The sequence below is a fragment of the Pseudophryne corroboree genome, chromosome 3 (genome assembly GCF_028390025.1).
Source record: "Pseudophryne corroboree isolate aPseCor3 chromosome 3, aPseCor3.hap2, whole genome shotgun sequence".
Classification (NCBI taxonomy): domain Eukaryota; kingdom Metazoa; phylum Chordata; class Amphibia; order Anura; family Myobatrachidae; genus Pseudophryne; species Pseudophryne corroboree.
Genome location: NC_086446.1, coordinates 104,664,974 through 104,685,584, shown reverse-complemented (window position 1 = coordinate 104,685,584; position 20,611 = coordinate 104,664,974). Strand labels below are relative to the sequence as shown.

The 20,611-nt window shown below is 46.4% G+C and overlaps 1 protein-coding gene across 4 annotated transcripts in view; it reads left to right on the top strand.

The window, feature by feature from the left end:
* The window catches only part of TDRD12 (tudor domain containing 12), a 614,823-nt gene extending 595,100 nt beyond the window's left edge, over positions 1–19,723 (top strand). For all 4 annotated transcript variants that reach the window (XM_063958365.1, XM_063958363.1, XM_063958366.1 and 1 more), the window contains 3 exons: positions 10,643–10,796; positions 10,876–10,942; positions 19,500–19,723. In XM_063958365.1, coding sequence (XP_063814435.1) covers positions 10,643–10,796; positions 10,876–10,942; positions 19,500–19,582 — 304 coding nt within the window. In that variant the 3' untranslated portion in view covers positions 19,583–19,723. The remainder of the gene's footprint in view (positions 1–10,642; positions 10,797–10,875; positions 10,943–19,499) is intronic.
* Positions 19,724–20,611: the final 888 nt, after the last annotated feature.

Genomic DNA, 20,611 nt, shown 5'->3' with positions numbered 1-20,611 from the left:
AACTGTTCCTATTTAAAATATAGGGGTTACAAACACCAACATAAGGACTGTTATGGGTGAGGGGTGATGGTGCTGGGAAAGAGGTGCAAGGTCAGAGGCGGAACCAGCGGTGGTGCTAGGGGGCACCATCCAAAATCTTGCCTAGGGCATCATATTGGTTACGGCCGGCTCTGCATGGGGGGATGGTAAGTCTATGGATTTCCTCTTACTAGGGGGGTCCGGACACAGCTACACTGATTAGGTGGAGACTACAAACAGTGTGTTGATGCACCAAACATCTCGAGTGCGACAGCGCTACGCTCTAGGGATCATAGGCGCCAGGACTAGGTAGAGGCCGCGATCCTTAGGGTTTAAGTCAACAGAGGGATTAAGACGCTCTCCTGGCCGCCCCTCCTCCGAGTTCATGACCAGTTTCCGCGCGTCTCCCGTCCATGAACTGAATGACCTCACTTCCGTCTCAGAAGCTACCACGAGGGTACTCGGTCGCAGCTTAGGCGCAGCAGTTGTGTACACTAGAGATCCCGCCTAGACCGAGTCGCAGGCCTTAGCGTCTGCATACACGTGGAAGTCGCTGAGCGTCCGTGTCCGTCAGTGAGCGACTGTATCCATTATCCGGAGCGGTAGTGTACATCAGTAGCGTCTGAATCCACTCAGCGTCTTACGAGCGCATTTGCTTGGATATGGAAGTATGGTGAGTCTCCCTGTATCCCGCTCTCCAGAGGAAGGGTATACAGTACTAAAAATTCTCTCTACTTGTTAGTATGAATTGTTAATTTTTAGTACCTATTGCATATGAGATCTGTGTATTTACTGTGTTTTCTGCATGTTATGTTGACAAAGAACCAGTTAAAAACAGAAGTACAATTTTCCTACTTATTTATAAGTTGTAATGGGGGTTGTATTCTCATATGACAATGTCTAATGCTTTAACATGTGACTGACTGCTAGTATGAGTGCTGACTTTTCTGTGTAATGTCAGTCCTGTTCTGACCCTCAATTCAGGTGCACTGTGGTCAGATTGATTTCACTTCTATATACTCATATATAGGTGATTTTCAGTCACAAATTGTGTAGTCATTAACAGGTTATTACCATTTCTGTGAGCGGCAAAAGTGACAAGGAGAATTTATCAAGCACTCCTACATCCCTAACATGCTTATCTTGTAAGACAGGGTTAATTGGTATGGACCAATTAGTCAATTATGAGGGCTTGTGTGCGAACTGTTTTGCTTTTCAGCGAAGTAAAAAACAGGAGTTGGTTCAACCACCAACAGAGCCACCATGGAATGTGTTTGCAAAGACTCTATATTCAATAGCGGACAGGTTAGCTCCGGTAGCACCACCTCAAGGGTTAGGTTACACTATTAACCCATACATGCAGCTCCCTTCCTACGGCTTGGTTCCAGTAGCCTCTACAAGCCACCAAGGGACAGGTAAGACTAGATGATACAACAGATGATGATACAGTATATTCAAACACTCCGTATGATGATCAGTCGCAGAGTTTTAGTTCAGAGGATGTAGCTGAACTTATTAATGCTGTGAAGGCTGTTCTCTCTTTGGAAGAGCCAGCTAAAACAGTGTTAAAATCTAAAGCACCTGTGTTTAAACGAACAAAATCAGTGAAAACTGAATTCCCAGCATCAGATGAACTGACGGAAATGATGGTGGGCGACGCCCAGTAAGAAATATAAGATTCCAAAAAGATGGAATTCTTATTATCCATTTCCAGCTGCGGATTGTTCAAAAAGAGAAGTTCCTCCAAAAGTAGATGCACATGTTCTGCGACTTGTGCATAAATCTGCTTTACCACTGTCATCTACCTCACTAAATGATGTCACAGACAGTAGATAGCTTTTTGAAAAATGTATTTTCTCTAGTAGGAGCAGTGGTAAGACCTGCTATGGCTTCGGCCTGGGTAGCAAAGGCAATGGGCGAATGGATCGAGGAACTAGAGAATGACATCTCTACTCCTACTACGGAGCAAGAGTATCATTTAAGCCGTTTAAGACAATCTGCCCAATACTTAGAAGAAGCAGCAATTGATATGGGTACAGTTGCTTCTAAAGCTTCATCCTTGACAGTAGCCGCTCGCAGAGCAGTTTGGCTACGTACCTGGAAAGCAGATGCGGAATCCAAGAAAGAATTGGAAACATTGCCTTTCGTTGGTAATATATTGTTTGGGAAACCATTATCTGACATCCTAGAATCAGAGGCTGAATCAAAGAAGGTCAGATTTCCGGCTACTTATAACCCTAAATCCAAGGGTTCAAAGTTTTGCTCATTTCGTTGGCAAAGCGAAAGCTAAAGAGGAGTCTAAGCAACCCCAGTTCAAAACCAGGGGTAGGAAGCAGTGGGCTAGCAAAAAGCCAGCTTCCAAGCCTGAACAGAAACCATCAGCCTGAAGAGACGGGCCTCCGCCTGGGGGATTCCAGGGTTAGGGGCCGACTCCTTCATTTTGCACACATATGGCAGCAGTCAACAACAGATGCTTGGGTGCGGAAGGTGGTATCTCAGGGGTATGGGTTCCCATTCAGGAGACAGCCTCCTCAAAGATTTTTTTGCACCAGCCTGTCTCGTATAGAGTCGAAGGCCAATGCCCTGCAAGAAGCAGTCCAAAAATTAAGACAGTCAGGTGTGATTGTCCCAGTACCTCCATCACAAAGGGGACAGGGGTTTTACTCCAATCTATTTCTAATCCAGAAGCCAAATGGGTCATATCGATCAATTCTCAATCTAAAAATGTTAAGCAAATACATTTGGATCCCGAAGTTGCACATGGAGACGTTACGCTCCATAATGTTGGCCATGGAACCGGGAGATTACATGGTATCTCTGGATGTACGGGATGCTTACCTACATGTGCCGATAGCACTGTCTCATCAGTGTTGCCTCAGGTTTGCCATCCTACAGGAACATTTTCAGTTCCAAGCTTTGCCCTTTGGGCTAGCAACAGCACCCAGGGTGTTCACCAAGATCATGGTGGTTATGGCAGCTTGTCTGCGCAAACAAGGGATAGGAATATTCACATACCTCGACGACCTGTTAATCTTAGCACATTCGCAAGATTTACTTTTGAGCCATCTTCAATAGACAATAGTTTGTCTACAGAGACACGGGTGGCTCATAAATTGGGAAAAGTCGTCTCTGAATCCGTCACAGCGGATGGTTCATTTGGGGGCCATATTGGATTCAGACCTACAGAAAGTTCTCTTACCAGACAAAAAGATAGTCAAGGTGCAGGTCATGACTCAGGAAGCGTTGCACGCCCAGACAATGTCAGTACATGCAGCAATGCGACTGTTGGGTCTGATGGTATCAACCTTCGACATGGTGGAATATGCGCAATTCCACTCCAGACCATTGCAGCACCTTATTCTGACCAAATGGAACGGAAATCATCAGACGATAAAAAAGTAGATGATAAAGTTTCCAGTAAATGTAAAAAGGTCTCTAGCGTGGTGGCTACAGACAGACCATTTAAACAAGGGGAGACCCTTTTGGATAAAAGAGTGGCAAGTCATGACAACAGATGCCAGCCTGCAAGGCTGGGGTGCGGTACTCGGAAGCCTGTGGTTCCAGGAAAAATGGACCTCAAGGGAAAGTCGCCTGCCAATAAATCTGTTGGAAATAAGGGCCATTTATATGGCTCTAGTTCAGGCAAAGGACAGTCTGCAAGGAAGACCGGTCCAGATCCGCTCAGACAATGCGACAGCAGTAGCGTACCTCAATCATCAAGGAGGAACTCACAGCAAAAGATTGATGGAGGAAATAACTCCCATTCTAAGATGGGCAGAGCTCCATCTCCCAGCATTGTCAGCGGTGTTTGTCCCAGGTGTACTGAACTGGGAAGCGGATTTTCTCAGTCGACACACCATTCAGGAAACCGAATGGGCATTACACCCAGAAGTGTTTCAGACAATAGTGAACAGATGGGGTCTACCAGAGAGAGACCTCATGGCGTCTCGTCTAAACAACAAAGTTCCGAGGTACGGATCGAGAACAAGGGACCCAGGAGCGGTCCTTGTAGACGCACTGTCAGTAGAATGGAATTTTCATCTGGCATATCTGTTCCCTCCAATATCTCTGTTACCTAGAGTAGTGAGAAAGATAAAGCAAGCAAAGGGAGCGATAATTCTAATAGCTCCAGCTTGGCCAAGAAGGCATTGGTACACAGATCTGCTAAGAATGTCCGTGGACGCACGGATACTGCTCCCTCAACGTCCAGATCTGCTAATACAGGGTCCTACTTTAAAAGCTAGAGGATTTTCGGAACAAGTAATCCAAACTATGCTTAGAGCAAGAAAGCCTTCTTCAGCTCGTGTGTATCATAGAATATGGCAAGCCTATATTCATTGGTGTACTGGAAAAAATTTGAATCCAAGATCTTTAAAAAGTATCCAGGATTTTGGATTTCCTTCAAGCAGGATTGGATAAAGGTTTGAAAGTGGCTTCCTTGAGAGTTCAAGTATCAGCATTAACTGTATGGTTTCAGCGAAAGATTGCTGATTTACAGGATGTACGTACTTTCTTTCAGGGAGTTGTACATATTCAACCTCCATTTGTTTCTCCTGCAGCACCCTGGGATTTGAATTTAGTTCTTAAATTTCTCCAGGGTCCTCCGTTTGAACCGCTTAAGAGAGCAGATCTTGAATGGTTAACGGCTAAAGTCCTTTTTCTACTGGCAATGGCATCAGCCAGAAGAGTGTCTGATTTAGGAGCGTTATCGTGTAAGTCTCCTATCCTAAGTTTTTTTTCCAGAGAGAGCAGTTCTCAGAACGAGATCTGGTTATCTTCCAAAGGTGGTTACAAAGTTTCACTTGAATGAAGAGATTGTAGTCCCATCTTTTCAGGTATCGGGACTATCTGCGGGAGAAGCGACGCTGGACGTGGTCCGAGCTTTAAGAATCTACATAGATCGTACTAGTGCCATCAGGAAAACAGATTCTCTCTTCATCCTCTACGGATTTCGTAGAAGAGGATGGACTGCTAGTAAACAGACGCTGGCAAGATGGCTCCGAATGGTAATATCAGAAGCTTATTCTCATGCAGATCTCCCTACTCCGGCTAATGTCTCTGCACACTCTACACTTAAGGTAGGTCCTTCATGGGCAGCACAACAGGGTGCTTCAGCAAAACAGATATGTAAGGCAGCCACATGGTCTTCCATAAACACATACATTAGACATTGCCTTGGATACTTTTGCCTCTCATGACGCAGACTTCGGGCGAAAGGTCCTCCTGTGTAATCAGGAGCGTACCCACCACTAAAATTGTCTTTGGGAATCCCAATGTTATCCTGTGGATAATCCTGTGGACCCAGCCAGAGAAATAGACATTATGGTAAGAACTTGCCGTTGATCACGTGATTTCTCTTATGTCCACAGGGATCCCACCCTGACGCACCTGATTTGAGGATCTAGACAATCACTAAACCTCTTCCTTCTCGTATGGAAGGGTGTGCATGTGTGTTCTTATCGCCTAAAATAGGTCTCTACCTGATGCTCCTGCCTAAATCGCTGTGGAAAGAACTGATTTGACTGAGTCAGTGGGCGGGACTATATGGTGAAGGCCCCGATGCATCCTGGGAGGCCAGAAAGCTTGTGACCGTGTTGGTGCCATTTCCGCTGTCGCTCAACCATATCCCAATGTTATCCTATGGATACCTGTGGACGTAAGAGAAATCACGTTATCAACGGTAAGTTCTTTACCAAACGTCTATTTAATGTAGAACCTAAATCCTCAGCCACTCCACTTTTCCTATATCTAAGTAATTAAACTCCCTGCCCAAAGAGGCGTGGGTCAATCCTAATAAGAAATTCAAAACTCCTCAGATGTTATTATCATACTTTCCCTTCCCTGCTGAAGATAGGAAGGTACCCCCGTCAGTCGATACTTCTGTGTCCAGGCTGTCACGTAAGCTGTTTCTACCGGTACCTAGGGCTATATCTCTAAAGGACCCAGCTGACCGTAAGATTGAGACCACTCTCAAAGCACTATATACGACGGCGGGTGTGGATCAGCGTCCCACTATAGTTTGTGGTTGGATTTCAAGGGCAGTGGTCAAATGGTCTGATAATATAATAAATGGATTTAACTCCCTGATCATTACGCTGCTGCAGCATATCCAGGATGCTGCAAACTTTGAGCGAGGCTGTTAAGGAATTATGATAATAATGGAAGAGTGAACTCTGGCGCACAAAAAAATATGGTCAGCCCAATCAAAACCCCTGGAACCTGCCCAAATACAGGTGAAAGAACAAATGGAAGAAAAGGGAGGGATATGATCAAAGGCGCCCAATGGTGAAGTATACGGAAAATCGAGAAGGAAATGAACAAAAAAATTGAAAAAATACATTCAACAATACGGTTTGGTTTTCCAAACAGATGTCCTTGGGTCGTTCGTTTTGAGCCAAATGTCCTCAGTCAATATGCAAGACAAAAATATGAGAAAAAGAAAACCAATGTGTAGTATTGTATAGAGAATCAGTTTTCGTAGTGTCCAGAAACTGGAGCCCTGGTGTGCAGTGAGACTTGATAGAAGAAAGGATAGGATCTCGCCATCAATTTATACAAATTAGAGCGTACCGAAACTCACATAAAGGAAAAGAAAGAAAGGCACATAAAGGTATCTTTATCACTATCACTCTTAGCATGCTGAGAGTGGAGTTTTTAATTTTTATTATTGAAGCAAGTCTGGCCACCACTGGAGTATTGTACAGAGGGTATTCCGGATTGCCCATCTGTATTGGAGTTATCCCTCCCTTTTCTTCCATTTGTTAAGGAATTATGTCAGATTAATTGACATACCACTGTTATGGCGGTCACGGCCCGCAGAGCGCTGTGGCAGTGGTCAGCGGATGCTGATTCCAAAAAGGGTGTGGAGAATCTTCCCTTTACAGGAGATGCACTATTTAGCGAAGAGTTGAACAAGTGGATCTCTCAGGCAACGGTGGGTAAGTCTACCTATCTGCCTTTGGCTGCTGCTCCTGCTAGACGTCCCTACTTGGGGCCTTCTTTGCAGTCCTTTTGTGTGGCAAGATTCAGAGGCCGAGGAGCCTCCAATGCTGTTAGAGGATCTTGCGGTAAGTCCCGGAAACCAGCGTCTGCTGCATCCCTGGACCAAACCTCCGGATCCCCTGACGGTTGGCCCCAGCAGCAAGGCGATTTTCAGGTAGGTGCTCGCCTTCAACACTTCGCACATGTATGGGCGGAGTCCTGCCGGGTTCCTTGGGTGAGGGACCTCATCTTCCAAGGATACCGGCTGGAATTTCAAGTGCTTCCTCCCCACAGATTCTTTGGTCGGGCTTGCCAGCTTCACCCATAGCATGAGTTACCTTGCAAGAGGCCATTCAAAAGCTTTTACAAACAGGAGTTGTGGTTCCAGTGCCTCCTTCGTTACACAGCAGTTGGTTTTACTCCAGTCTTTTTGTTGTACCGAAGTCGGACGGTTCGGTGCGGCCCATCTTGAATCTGAAGGCTTTAAACCCTTATCTGCGGGTATTCAAATTCAAGATGGGAGTCCCTGCGGGCAGTGGTGTCTGGTATGGAGGAGGGGGAATTTCTAGTGTACCTAGACATCAAGGATGCTTACCTGCACATCCCTATGTGGCCCCCTCATCAGGCTTACCTCAGGTTCACCATCATGGACAGCCACTTCCAGTTTCAGGCCTTACCCTTTGGTCTTTCCACAGCTCCAAGGGTTTTTCACAAAGGTCATGGCAGAGATGATGCTGCAACTGCGCAAAATGGGAGTCAACATAGTCCCCTATTTGGACGATCTCCTGATAAAAGTAATGTCCAGGGAACGTCTGCTACAAAGCATCGAACTGACGACTCGCCTAACGGATCATGAGTGGATCCTGAATTTTTGGAAATCTCACCTGGATCCATCCCAACGACTTCAGTTCCTGGGAATGATGCTGGACACCGTGTGTCAGAAGGTGTTTCTTCCAATGGACTTGACTATCCAGGCTATGGTCCGCTTAGTACTCCGGCCCCGCAAGGAATCAATTTACCTTTGAATTCGCTTGCTGGGCAAGATGGTGGCCTCATACGAGGCAGTCCAGTACGGGAGATTTCATGCGCATTCTTTTCAGCTGGATTTGCTGAACAAGTGGTCGTCTGCACATGCATCAGAGTGTAACCCTATCACCCAGAGCTTGGATTTTCCGGTTGTGGTGGCTACAAATTTCTCACCTGGTGGTAGGCCGGAGTTTCAGTACCCAGTCCTGGATTCTACTGACAACGGATGCCAGCCTTCTGGGGTTGGGGGCCCCAGTTCCAGGGGACATGGTCGAGTCAGGAATCTGCACTACCGATAAATGTCCTGGAACTCAGGGCGATTTACAATGCCCTTCTACAAGTTTCCTATCTTCTCCAGGATCAAGCTATCCAAGTTCAGTCGGACAACGCTGCGGCGGTGGCGTACATAAACAGACAGGGAGGAACAAGAAGCAGAACAGAAGTGTCAAAAATACTCCTCTGGGCGGATGCCAACGCAGGGGCCATCTCGGCCATATTCATTCCAGGAGTGGACAACTGGGAGGCGGACTTCCTCAGCAGGCACGACCTCCATCCGGGGGAATGGGGCCTTCATCCTCAGGTGTTTCAACAATTGGTTCACCGGTGGGGGTGTCCGCAGATAGACCTGATGGCTTCTCGTCTCAACAAGAAGCTACACTATTACTGTTCCAGAACGAGGGATCCGCAGGCTGTAGCAGTGGACGCGCTGACGATGCCATGGATTTACCAGTTTGTTTACCTGTTTTCTCCAATCCCGCTCATTTCAAGAGTTCTAAAAAGACTCAAAAGGGAAAACGTTCAGGCAGTTCTAATTGCCCCAGATTGGCCTCGGCGGGTCTGTTATGCAGATCTCCTGACCATGTCTCTGGAAGAACCCTGGCCTCTGCTGCTTCTAAAGGACCTTCTTCAGCAAGGACCATTCGTCTATCCAGACTTACAGCGGCTACATTTGACGGCTTGGAAGTTGAGGGAGATTCTAGCCAGAAAAGGTCATCCATCAAGGGTTATTTCCACTATGGTACAGGCCCGGAAAGTGGTTACATCGAAACATTACCACCGTATCTGGAAAAAATGTGTTTCTTGGTGCAAAGGTAGAAGGGTTTCTCCCGTGGAATTTCTACTTGGTCGCTTTCTACTATTCTTCCAAGCGGGTGTGGATCGGTTAGGCTCAGTCATAGTACAGATTTCGGCGCTCTCTATCTTCTTCCAGGAACAACTTTCAATATTGACGGAAGTACAGATTTTCCTAAAAGGAGTTCTTCATATGCAACCGCTCTACGTACCTCCCATGGTTCCGTAGGATCTCAATGTGGTTTTGTCCTTTCTTCAGTCGGACTAGTTTGAACCCTTACAAAGGGTGGAATTGAAGTTCTTCACTTGGTAGACTGTCATGTTGCTTATCCTGTAAGAGCCCATACTTGATATTTCATGAGGGTAGGGCGGAACTCAGGACCCAGCCTCAGTTTTTGCCGAAAGTGGTGTCAACTTTTCACGTGAATCAACAGATTGTGGTTCCGGTGTTGGCTGACGTTTCAGTTGCCACAGAGTCCTAGGACGTGGTGAGGGCTCTGAAGATTTATGTCAAGAGGAATGCTCGTCATTGGAAATCTGACTCGCTGTTTGTCCTTTATGATGCCACCAAGATTGGTCATTCGGCTTCTAAGCAGTCCATTGCTCGTTGGCTCAGGCTGACCATTCAACAAGCATATACTTCGGCGACTCTGCCTTTGCCGACGTCTATTCAGGCCCACTCCATGAGATCAGTGGGTTCTTCCTGGGCGGCTGCCCGGGGTGTCTCGGCCTTACAGTTGTGCTGAGCAGCTACGTGGTCTGGTTCGAACACGTTTGTAAAGTTCTATAGGTTCGACACCTTGGCCAAGGATGACCTTCAGTTTGGTCAGGCGGTTTTGCAGGGGTCTCTGCACTCTCCCACCCATTCTGGGAGCTTTGGGACTTCCCCATGGTACTAAAGTACATTCTCCAGTATCCACTAGGATGTTAGGGAAAATAGGGATTTAATACGTACCGGTAATTCCTTTTCTCGTAGTCCGTAGTGGATACTGGGCGCCCACCTCGGTGCTTCGAATTCTGCTTACCTGGTGTAAGTGTTTCTGGTTGGTCAGGCTGTTGCTGTCCCTTTTCCAGGTTGTATTAGCTTTGCTATCCTTTGTTATGGTTGGTGTTGCTATCCTCTGTTCCGGTTAGCGCTCCTATTCTGTTATAACTGTGTGTTGGCTCGTTACCTGACTTCTGTTTCCATATGTGTATATGTTTCCTTTTCTCATGGTATGTCCGTCTCCTTGGGCACAGTTTTCCTAGACTCAGTCTAGTAGGAAGGGCATAGAGGGGAGGAGCCAGCACACACTAAAGGTTTCTTAAAGTGCCAGGCTCCAGTGGACCCGATCTATACCCTACGGTACTAAAGTACATGCCCCAGTATCCACTACGGACTACGAGAAAAGGAATTACCGGTAGCTATTAAATTCCTATTTTCTGCTTTGAGATATCTGACAATAAGAAAGTATTTAGTTGCTGTAACAAAGATATTATATTTCAGTCCTCATTATAGTGGTCTCTTACTTGTAGAATGTAGGAGTGTGTTCTGTTTGTCTTGCAGTTGTGAAGCTGGAGGGAAGCAATATAAAGCAGATCTGGAGCTCTACAAAGAGATTGTGGAAGAGAAGTCCAAGTGCTCCATTAAAAACGGAGAACCTGTTATATCATTAAAGAAAAGTAACGTTGAGATATGGAACAAGTTTTTAAAAACAAAGGTGGGCTACAGGATGTGTCCCATTCCTCCCAGCTCAGGAAGGGTTGTTGTAAAGTAACTGGCTTTCTTCTTTCTTATAGAATCCAAACGTGCGGTTTGATTTTGAGCACTTAGAGGATTCCGAGGAGAACATCTGGCTTCCGCCACGTAAGTCCTGGATTGTTACTGAAGCTGTTCAGTATTTATCACGTCTTTATTGGGTTAAGTATGGTATGATGTCTCCACCGTATTTAATCCTTATATTCCTTATATTATCAAAGCACCAATGCGACACTAGGGTAAGAAAATCCATGATTGGTGAAGACATCACTATTTGATCATGAATTATCATACTGTAAAAAAAACTAGGAGATGTTCACCTACAATCTGCACAGCATGAGATGCTAAGAGGAGATCATTAAGATTATCATAGATTCCTAAAATGTCCCAGTCCTTCACAGTGCTGAACAGTAGGGAACACAGGACATACATAAAATAGGGACATACCAGTTAGTTAAAATAAATGCAGACCTTGAAACAAAGTGTAGGCAGGAACCTGCTCACGAGGGAGATTACTGTACATTCTTAGTGGAAGAGGGCACAGCTGAAAAAGTGGAGATGGCGTGGGTTTAAATTGGTACACGTGTGAGGGTGCTTTAGAGTGGGTATTCTAGGTGGGAGTAGGGTAGTTGTGAGGGTGCTTTAGTGTGGGTATTATAGGTGGGAGTAGGGTGGTTGTGAGGGTGCTTTAGTATGGGTATTATAGGTGAGAGTAGCATTGATATGAGGGTGCATTATAGCGGGTTGTATAGGTCAGAGTAGGGTAGGTGTGAGGGTGCATTAATGTGGGCAGGATAGGTGGTGTGAGGGTGCATTAGTGTGGGCATGATAGGTGGTGTGAGGGTGCATTAGTGTGGGCAGGATAGGTGTGAGGGTGCATTAGTGTGCGCAGGATAGGTGTGATGGTGCATTAGTGTGGGCAGGATAGGTGTGAGGGTGCATTAGTGTGCGCAGGATAGGTGTGAGGGTGCATTAGTGTGGGCAGGATAGGTGTGAGGGTGCATTATTGTGGGCAGGATAGGTCTGAGGGTGCATTATTGTGGGCAGGATAGGTGTGAGGGTGCATCATTGTGGGCAGGATAGGTGTGAGGGTACATTATTGTGGGCAGGATAGGTGTGAGGGTGCATTAGTGTGGGTAGGATAGATGTGAGGGTGCATTAGTGTGGGCAGGATAGATGTGAGGGTGCATTAGTGTGGGCAGGATAGGTGTGAGGGTGCATTATTGTGGGCAGGATAGGTGTGAGGGTGCATTATTGTGGGGAGGATAGTTGTGAGGGTGCATTATTGTGGGCAGGATAGGTGTGAGGATGCATTATTGTGGGCAGGATAGGTGCGAAGGTGCATTATTGTGGGCAGGATAGTTGTGAGGGTGCATTAGTGTGGGCAGGATAGATGTGAGGGTGCATTAGTGTGGGCAGGATAGGTGTGAGGGTGCATTAGTGTGGGCAGGATATGTGTGAGGGTGCATTAGTGTGGGTAATAAAGGTGAGAGTAGCCTAGGTGTAAAGGCATATTAGTGTGGGTAGCATATGTGGGAATAGGGTAGGTGTTCGTGTGTATTAGTGTAGGCAGTACAGATGGTAGTAGGATAAGTGTGGGTGCATTAGTGTGGGTAGGACAGGTATGAGGGTGCGTTAGTGTGGACAGGATAGGTGCAGATAGGTCCACTCTCATCTTGGCTTCTCTGCTGCACCTAGGCACACCGTGGTTTATTAACATGAACCCTTCATCTATTATCTGCTGCAATACAATACAGAGAACAATACATCAGGGCATTAAGTCATTACATCAGGGGATTAAGTCTGACTGCCCTGGCTCAATTAATCCTGTTAAAGGCCAAGATAAAGGTGGATCCATCTGTAGGTGTGAGGGTGCATTAGTGTGTGCAGTACTGGTAGGAACAGGGCAGTACATGTGGGGAGTAGCATAGGTGGATTTTAAAGGTATGAAAGGATGGTGGAGGAAGATGGTAGCAAGATTTCCTCCAGTGGCTGTTTTGTGTTCCATGGTTGAATTTTGGATTGCCGGGGACTTTGTGATGGCTGAAGTGAGTGTTTTGTTGTAGAAAGAGACACCCTGATCAGTGGAGGACAGGGTAGTAGTTGTCTTTGTGAAAAAGGGAAGTGCACTGGATCAAGATAATTTGGGTGCAGGTGTTTGTATGGAATATGTATGAATGACCGGCAAACCGAGGATGCTGGCTGTCACTATACCGACAGTGGCATCCCATCAGCCGGAATCCCGGCAGCGAGTCCCCTCGCAGGCTTGCTGCACTCACCACGCTTTGGGACCCACCACCGAGTGGGAATACAGGGCTGTGGTCGGGATTCCGACTGCTGGCATTTCCAAGCTTGTCGGTATTCCGGCATCAGGATCCTGAACCGCCAGGATCCCGACAGGCGGTATATTAACCGCATCCTGTTTGGATATGGGTACATGAGGTAAGGAGTTTGATGGAAAAGAGGTTGTGGTTGGAGATTGGGATGGCCCATTTAGAGAATATCGAAGTGGAAGAAAATGAGGTCAAGGGGGGGGGGGGGGGGGGGGGGACTTTAGGTCCACTGGGAGAAACCAAATGAGGAATTATGGGAAATATGTTTTATGTCAGCAGAGACAGTGGAGTTGCTAATTAGAATATTGAAATCACCTAGTATTGAGTGTAGGATGCACCTGTAACATTTCTGTTTGATTCTCCAGCAGGTTCTCTTTTTCTCCTGTGGGGTCCACAGTTTATCCACAGGATAATATTGGGGTAGGAGGTAGCATCAGCGGAATGGCACCAATCGATCAAAGCTTTCAGCCTCCCAGATTGCAACGGGCCAGTCCCCTATACCCCCGCCACCTGGCTCAGGCAATTCAGTTTTTTGTTTGGTGCGGCAGGAGCCGGACCACTGTGATGGGGCTGCTGGGTTTTTTGCAGCCATAAGCTTTTTATTTTATTTTTATAGCCTTATTCTTTTTGAGCGATCTTTCTAAAAAGCATTTTAGAGTCACTCCAATAACTCTCCTCCGGTACGCGACAACGCTTACCCACGTGTACAGTGGTGTTTCGGCGGGCGTCTGTGTGGATGTACTGTACTAGCAAGTCCAGCTGACGTTACCAGGCTGTGGCCGGAGCACGGGGAGAAGGTAAGGCGTTGGTTCCGGGTGTTTTCGGGAGGAGACTACTATTTTCGGAAGGAGCTGATGCGGCTGCCACCTTGGGTGCATCAGTGCTAGGCCTCAGGGATCATAGGCTCCAGGGATTAGTGGGAGGCAGTGATTCCTGGGGTTGAGTCATCAGTGGGGAGTAAGACGCTCCCCTGGTCGCCCCTCCCCCCAGTTCATGACCAGTTTCCTCCGAGTTTCCCGCCATGAACTGATTTCCTGCTTCCGTCTGAGACGCTAGATATCGAACTGACCCGGTCACAGCATAGGCAGCTGTGTCACTGGTGCGTCTGTGTTCACTTGGGCGTCCGTGTTCACTATTTGCATCTGGATCCACTCACCGTTTGATAGCATATTGATCGATCCTGGAACCGGGGTTAAGTCTCCCTGTATCCTGCTCTCCTGAGGCAGGTGATACAGCACTAAGGGGGTAATTCAGACCTTATCGCTGCTGTGCGTTTTCGGGCGATCCGATCTGAACTGCGTATGTACCGCAATGCGCCGGCGTGTCGGATGACTGCATTGGTGCCTAACGACGGGATGGTGCGAAAAAAAGCGATGGCACAGACAATCGGAAGGTGATTGACAGGAAGAGGCCGTTTGTGGATGGCAACTGACCGTTTTACAGGAGTGTCCGGAAAAACGCAGGTGGGACCAGCCGTTTTCAGGGAGGGTGTCTGACGTCAGCTCCGGCCCTGATCATCTGGATTACATCGCAGAGGAAGAATAAGTCCTGGGCTGAGCAGAGACTGCACAAACTGATGTTTGTGCAGCTCTGCTACAAATGTGATTGCACACCTGCACAGACCTATCCCTCTCCCCCTGTAGACGGCGATTGTCTGATCGCAGGGCTGCAAAAACTGCACCCTAGCGATCAGGTCTGAATTACCCCCATAGTCTCTACCTACCAGTGGGGTACGAGTAGTTGGATAAGTGAATGATGCATATGAGTCTGATAAACTATTACTACTGTTTCTTTCGCTGTGCGACTGAATACGTTAAAAGTCCTTTATAAGGTAATGCAGTAATTTGTTTATCCTACATACCTGAAATCTATCTGTGGTTGAATATATGCTCATATTGCTTATTATACTAATGTATAACTTGTGACTGATTGCTAGTGCGGCTGCTGACCTTTACTATACTACACTATATTTCTGTGAGTTCTGCTGTCTTTATATATACCGATTCTCAATGCTGGTGCAAGGCAGGGAGAGATCGGATTGTATATCACTTTAGCAAGCTTAAAGTGGATACGGTCACAAATTGTGTAGTTAACACCCTACAGGTATGTGATTTGTTTACTATGTCTAAGAGAGGCAAGGGTGAGGAGGATACACTCTCCACAGCAGCACCGACATTGATATCATGTTTGTCATGCAAAGCAGGGTTAACCTCTCAAGATCTGGTACAAAATGGATTATGTGCAAACTGTTATAGCTTTCACCAAAGCCTCCTTAATAATCCAATGCATGTACAGGTTCAAGTCAGAACCCACATGGGCTGCTTTTGCACAAACATTATCCAGTATAACTGAGCAGATAATAACATATCCATACCAGGGATAGGTTACCCAGTTTTCCCTTACATGCAACATTCCCCCTGGGTCTTATCAGATCCAGTCAGGAATCTGCATCCTTTTCAATAAAAAGAGGCTGAAAGGTCTGTAGAAGGTCAATCACATAGACATGAGACAACATCTTCACAGTCTACACGTTTCAGAAGGGGTCACTTCGGAGGATGAGGATGGTTCCTCCCATTCTAGGTCTGTATACAGAGATGAGGATGAAGGTCCCAGCTCAGTAGATAAACCTGAGCTAATTATTGCTATGAAAGCTATTCTATCCTTAGAGGAGACAGCAGAGCCCGTGTTAAAATCCAAGGCACCTGTGTTTAAATGTCCCAAGATGGTCAGAACTGAATTTCCAGAGTCAGAATAGCTGACGGAAATCATGCAAGAGGCTTGGGTCACACCCACTAAGAAGTTCAGAATTCCTAAAAAATTTAATTCTCATTATCTTCTCTTGGCTGGGGATTGTTTGAAAAGGGAGGTTGCTCCCAAAGTAGATACGCATGTAATTCGGTTTGTCTACATTACCTCTGCCTTCAACATCAATAAATGATGTAACGGACAGAAAAATAGATGGTTTTCTAAAAACTGTGTTTTCCTTGTCGAGGGCAGTTGTTAGACCGGCATTGGCTTCAACCTGAATGGCGAAAGCAGTGGGGGCCTGGGCTGATGCATTGGAAGACGACCTTCCATTGGCGACTAGAGAACAAAAGTCCCAAATTGCACATACAGTATTAAACAAGCAGCTGTCTTTATGGAAGAAGCAGCCTTGGATATGTGTATAGTAGGTTCTCAGGCTTCAGCAGTAGCAGCACGCAGAGGGGTCTGGCTACGTACATGGAAGGCTGACTCGCGAGTCCAAAAATGTGCCAGAGTCCTTGCCTTTTGCTGGAGATATTCTTTTTTGTAAGAGTTAAACAATATTCTGTAGTCAGAAGCAGACTCTAAGAAAGTGAAGTTTCCTTCTACCTACAAGTCTAAACCTAGTTTTACAGCTTTTCTGCCCTTTCAGACCCAAGGAAAAGCGAAAGGAAGGGGTTACGGCAAACAGTTCCAATCGGATAAGTCTAGAATGACTAAAAAGCATTGGGCTACCAGAAGGCCTGCTTCCAAACCAGAAGATAAACCATCAGTCTTATGGCACGGGCCTCCACCTTGGGGACCCCAGGGCAAGAGGCCAACTTCTTCTATTTGCACAGACCTGGCAGCAGTCCACCACAGATGCCTGGGTGCAAGAAGCGGTATCTCACAGTTATGCATTTGCCTTCAAGAAACAGCCCCCCGCAAAGATTTTTTTTTGTACCAGCCCGTCTTCAGTGGAAACAAGGCCAGGGCTTTACAGGAGGCTGTTCAAGAGTTGCTACAATCAGGGGTGATAGTACCGGTCCCTCCTGCACAGCAGGGACAAGGTTTCTATTCCAACATGTTTCTAGTACAGAAACCGAATGGGTCATACCGGCCCATTCTCAATCTCAAAGCTCTGAGCAAATACATTTTGGGTGCCTCGTTTTCATATGGAGACTTTACGTTCCAGTATCTTGGCAATGGTATCCCTAGATATCCAGGATACTTACCTGCATGTACCTATTGCACCATCCCATCAGTGCTATCTCAGGTTTGCTATCCTCCGGCAACATTTTCGGGTTCAGGCCCTACCATTTGGACTGGCTACAGCTCCAAGAGTGTTCACCAAAATTATGGTGGTGATGGCGGCTTATCTCCATCATCAGGGGATACGAATTTTTCCATTCCTGGATAACTTGTTAATCCTGGCTCATTCCCGAGAAACTCTCCAGTGCCATTTGCAATTGACAATAGCCTGTTTACAAAGCCACGGCTGGCTCATAAATTGGGCAAAGTTATCCTTGGTTCCGTCACAACGCATAACGCACCTAGGGGCAGTATTGGATTCCAGGCTTCAGAGAGTTTTTCTACCTCTGAACAAAATATCCACAATACAGACAAGGATTCCGGAGCTACTACACAGTCGAAGAGTATCAATTCATGCAGCAATGCGAGTTATGGGATCTATGGTGTCAACATTCGACTTGGTGGAATATGCTCAATTACACTCAAGGCCCCTTCAGGGTCTGATTCTTTCCAGATGGAATAGACTACATCAGATGATAAAAACTTAGACTATGGTCGTTCCTCAGGAAGTACGGAGGTCGTTAGCTTGGTGGCTACAGACCAACCCATCAGGACAAAGGGCGAGCCTTTTGGATGTGGGAGATTCTGACAACAAACGCCGGTCTTCAGAGCTGGGGAGCAGTGTCAGGAAAGTGTTGCTTCCAGGGGCAGTGGACCAAGGAAGAAAGTTGCCTGCCGATAAATACATTGGAACTTCGGGCCATATGTATGGCACTCACTCAGGCAAAAGACATACTTCAAGGAAAACCGTTTCAGCTTCGCTCGGACAATGCAATGGCAGTAGCGTACCTCAATCATCAGGGAGGAACTCGCAGCCAAAAGGCAATGAAGAAGGTAAGCCGCACGTTAAGTTGGGCAGAACTTCATCATCCGGCCTTGTCCGCAGTGTTCATTCCGGGAGTCCTGAACTGGGAAGCGGATTTTCTCAGTCGACACGCCATTCATGCAAATGTGCTTTACACACAGAGGTCTTCCAGATCCTGGTAAACAAGTGGGGCCTGCCGGAGATAGACCTCAAGGCTTCTCGTCAGAACAACAAAGTTCCCGCATACGGGTCAATGACAAAGGATCCCAAAGCGACCTTTGTGGATGCTCTGTCAGTGAGATGGGACTTTCGTCTGGCCTATGTGTTTCCAGCAATCGTCCTGTTGCCCAAGGTAATTCGAAAAGTAAACCGGGGAAAGGGCGCCGTGATACTAATAGCTTCGGCGTGGCTCAGATGACATTTGTACACAGATCTGCAGGTGGATACTCCCTCAACGCCCAGATCTACTGACTCAGGGTCCTTGTTATTACAAGCACCTGGATCGGCTGTCTTTGACGGCGTGGCTCTGGAGACCACCATCCTGAAAGCAAAAGGATTTTCACAACAGGTAATTCAAACAATGCTTAGAGCAAGGAAACCTTCCTCTTCTCGTGTTTGTTACCGAATATGGCATGCTTATATTCAGTGGTGCAGTGCCAGGAAGTTTGACCTTAGGTCTTTCAGAGTTCCAGAGTGCTAGCATTCCTTCATACAGGAATGGACAAAGGTCTACGGGTGGCTTCCTTGAGATTTCAGCTGTCCGCATTGACTGTATGGTTTCGAAAGAAAATTGCTAAACTGCAGGATGTTCGCACTTTTTTCCAAGGAATGCTTCACATCCAACCTGCTTTTGTTCCTCCTACAGCTCCTTGGGATCTAAATTTAGTCCTAAAGGCACTTCAAGTTGCCCCACTTGAACCACTGAATCAAGTGGATCTTAAATGGTTGACCGCTAAGGTCATCTTTCTACTGGCTATTGCCTCACTAGAAGAGTCTCAGATTTAGGGGCATTATTATGTCGCCCTCCTTATCTGATTTTTCACCCAGATAGAGCAGTTCTCGGAACCAAATCTGGATATCTTCCTAAGGTGGTCTCCAAGTTCCACCTTAACGAAGAAATTGTAGTTTTGTCTTTCCAAGGGCCGGACCTTTCTGCAGGAGAGGCATCATTGGACGTAGTCCGCGCCTTAAGGATCTACATGGATCGTACCAGTGCCATCAGAAAGACAGACACTCTCTTCGTTCTCTATGGATTTCACAACAGAGGATGGCCTACTGACAAGCAGACACTGGTGAAAGCTTTGATCGATTGGTGCCATTCCGCTGACACTACCTCATATCTCAATGTTATCCTGTGGATACTGTGGACTTCAGAGAAATAGAGTTATCGACGGTAAGTCTACCATAACTACTTATTTCAATTTGTCTTTCTGATGAAGGATGACTATCTGTTGGCACATCTAACCTAAACACTTGAATATCTTTCTCGTAGATCCCAAATCCTCCCAAAAGTTTTACTCTGCGATAAGTGAAGAGATGGTGTCCTCTGAATACAGCGGATCTGAAAGCGATTAGTCCAAGTTCTCATCAGGCAGCAACCCACAAGGATGGTGGCGATTACACGTTCAGGCGGATCTGATGACACTTTGAGGGGCCTGGAAAACAATCTCCCATTTATTTACATGCAGTTCAGGATTCTTGGGTTAAACATTTCTGTGGGGAGGGAGGGGGGGGGTTAATGTATATCAAAGTTATAGAAGATATATTCAAATCTTGCTTGATTTTTGTTTCCATTTATGTGATTGCTATAACCCATGTGTGGCTCAGTACAGACCTGGGAATACCAGTCGCCCACCAGCAGAACTACACATAGCTGCTTGCCCTTCCAATCATTGTGGAACATCTGTTTTATTCTCCTCCGCACAAGCTGATTGTCTAGTATGTGGCCCCAGCACATGCTTTGTGCCTCACATTGGGGGATATATAGAAAACCTTCTATAGATGACAGTTGGATACCGTAGAGTAGAATGTACTTGATAAATGATAGGTAGAAGCTGATTGGTTGCTATTGGTAACATCTGTACTTGTCCTGTCTAGGAATGTAATATATCTCCCTCATAGTGGCCGCAACAAAGGACTACGTTCATTCTTTGGTTGTGTGTGAGCCGAGCATTCCCCACCTAGCAACGCAGTAGTATGTGTAGTGTATAGTCCTCTCTGTTGTGAGGGGTTGGAGAGACCACCAGGTTATAGAGACACAACCCACAGTATAATCCCTACATGTTCATTCTTCATATCAAGCTGTTGCCACGGTAGCAAGTAGCCACAAAGGCTTCTTCCTCCATTAGCAAGACACAAGACCTGCCTTCTCCAATAAACTTCGCTCCATTCTCCGCCCCAGACTTGTTTAAGCCATTTAAAGCCATCTAACACTGTGGGGGTAATTCAGATCTGATCGCAGCAGCAAATTTGTTAGCTAATGGGCAAAACCATGTGCACTGCTGGTGTGGCAGATATAACAGAGATAGCAGAGAGAGTTAGATTTGGGTGGGTTATATTGTTTCTGTGCAGGGTAAATACTGGCTGCTTTATTTTTACACTGCA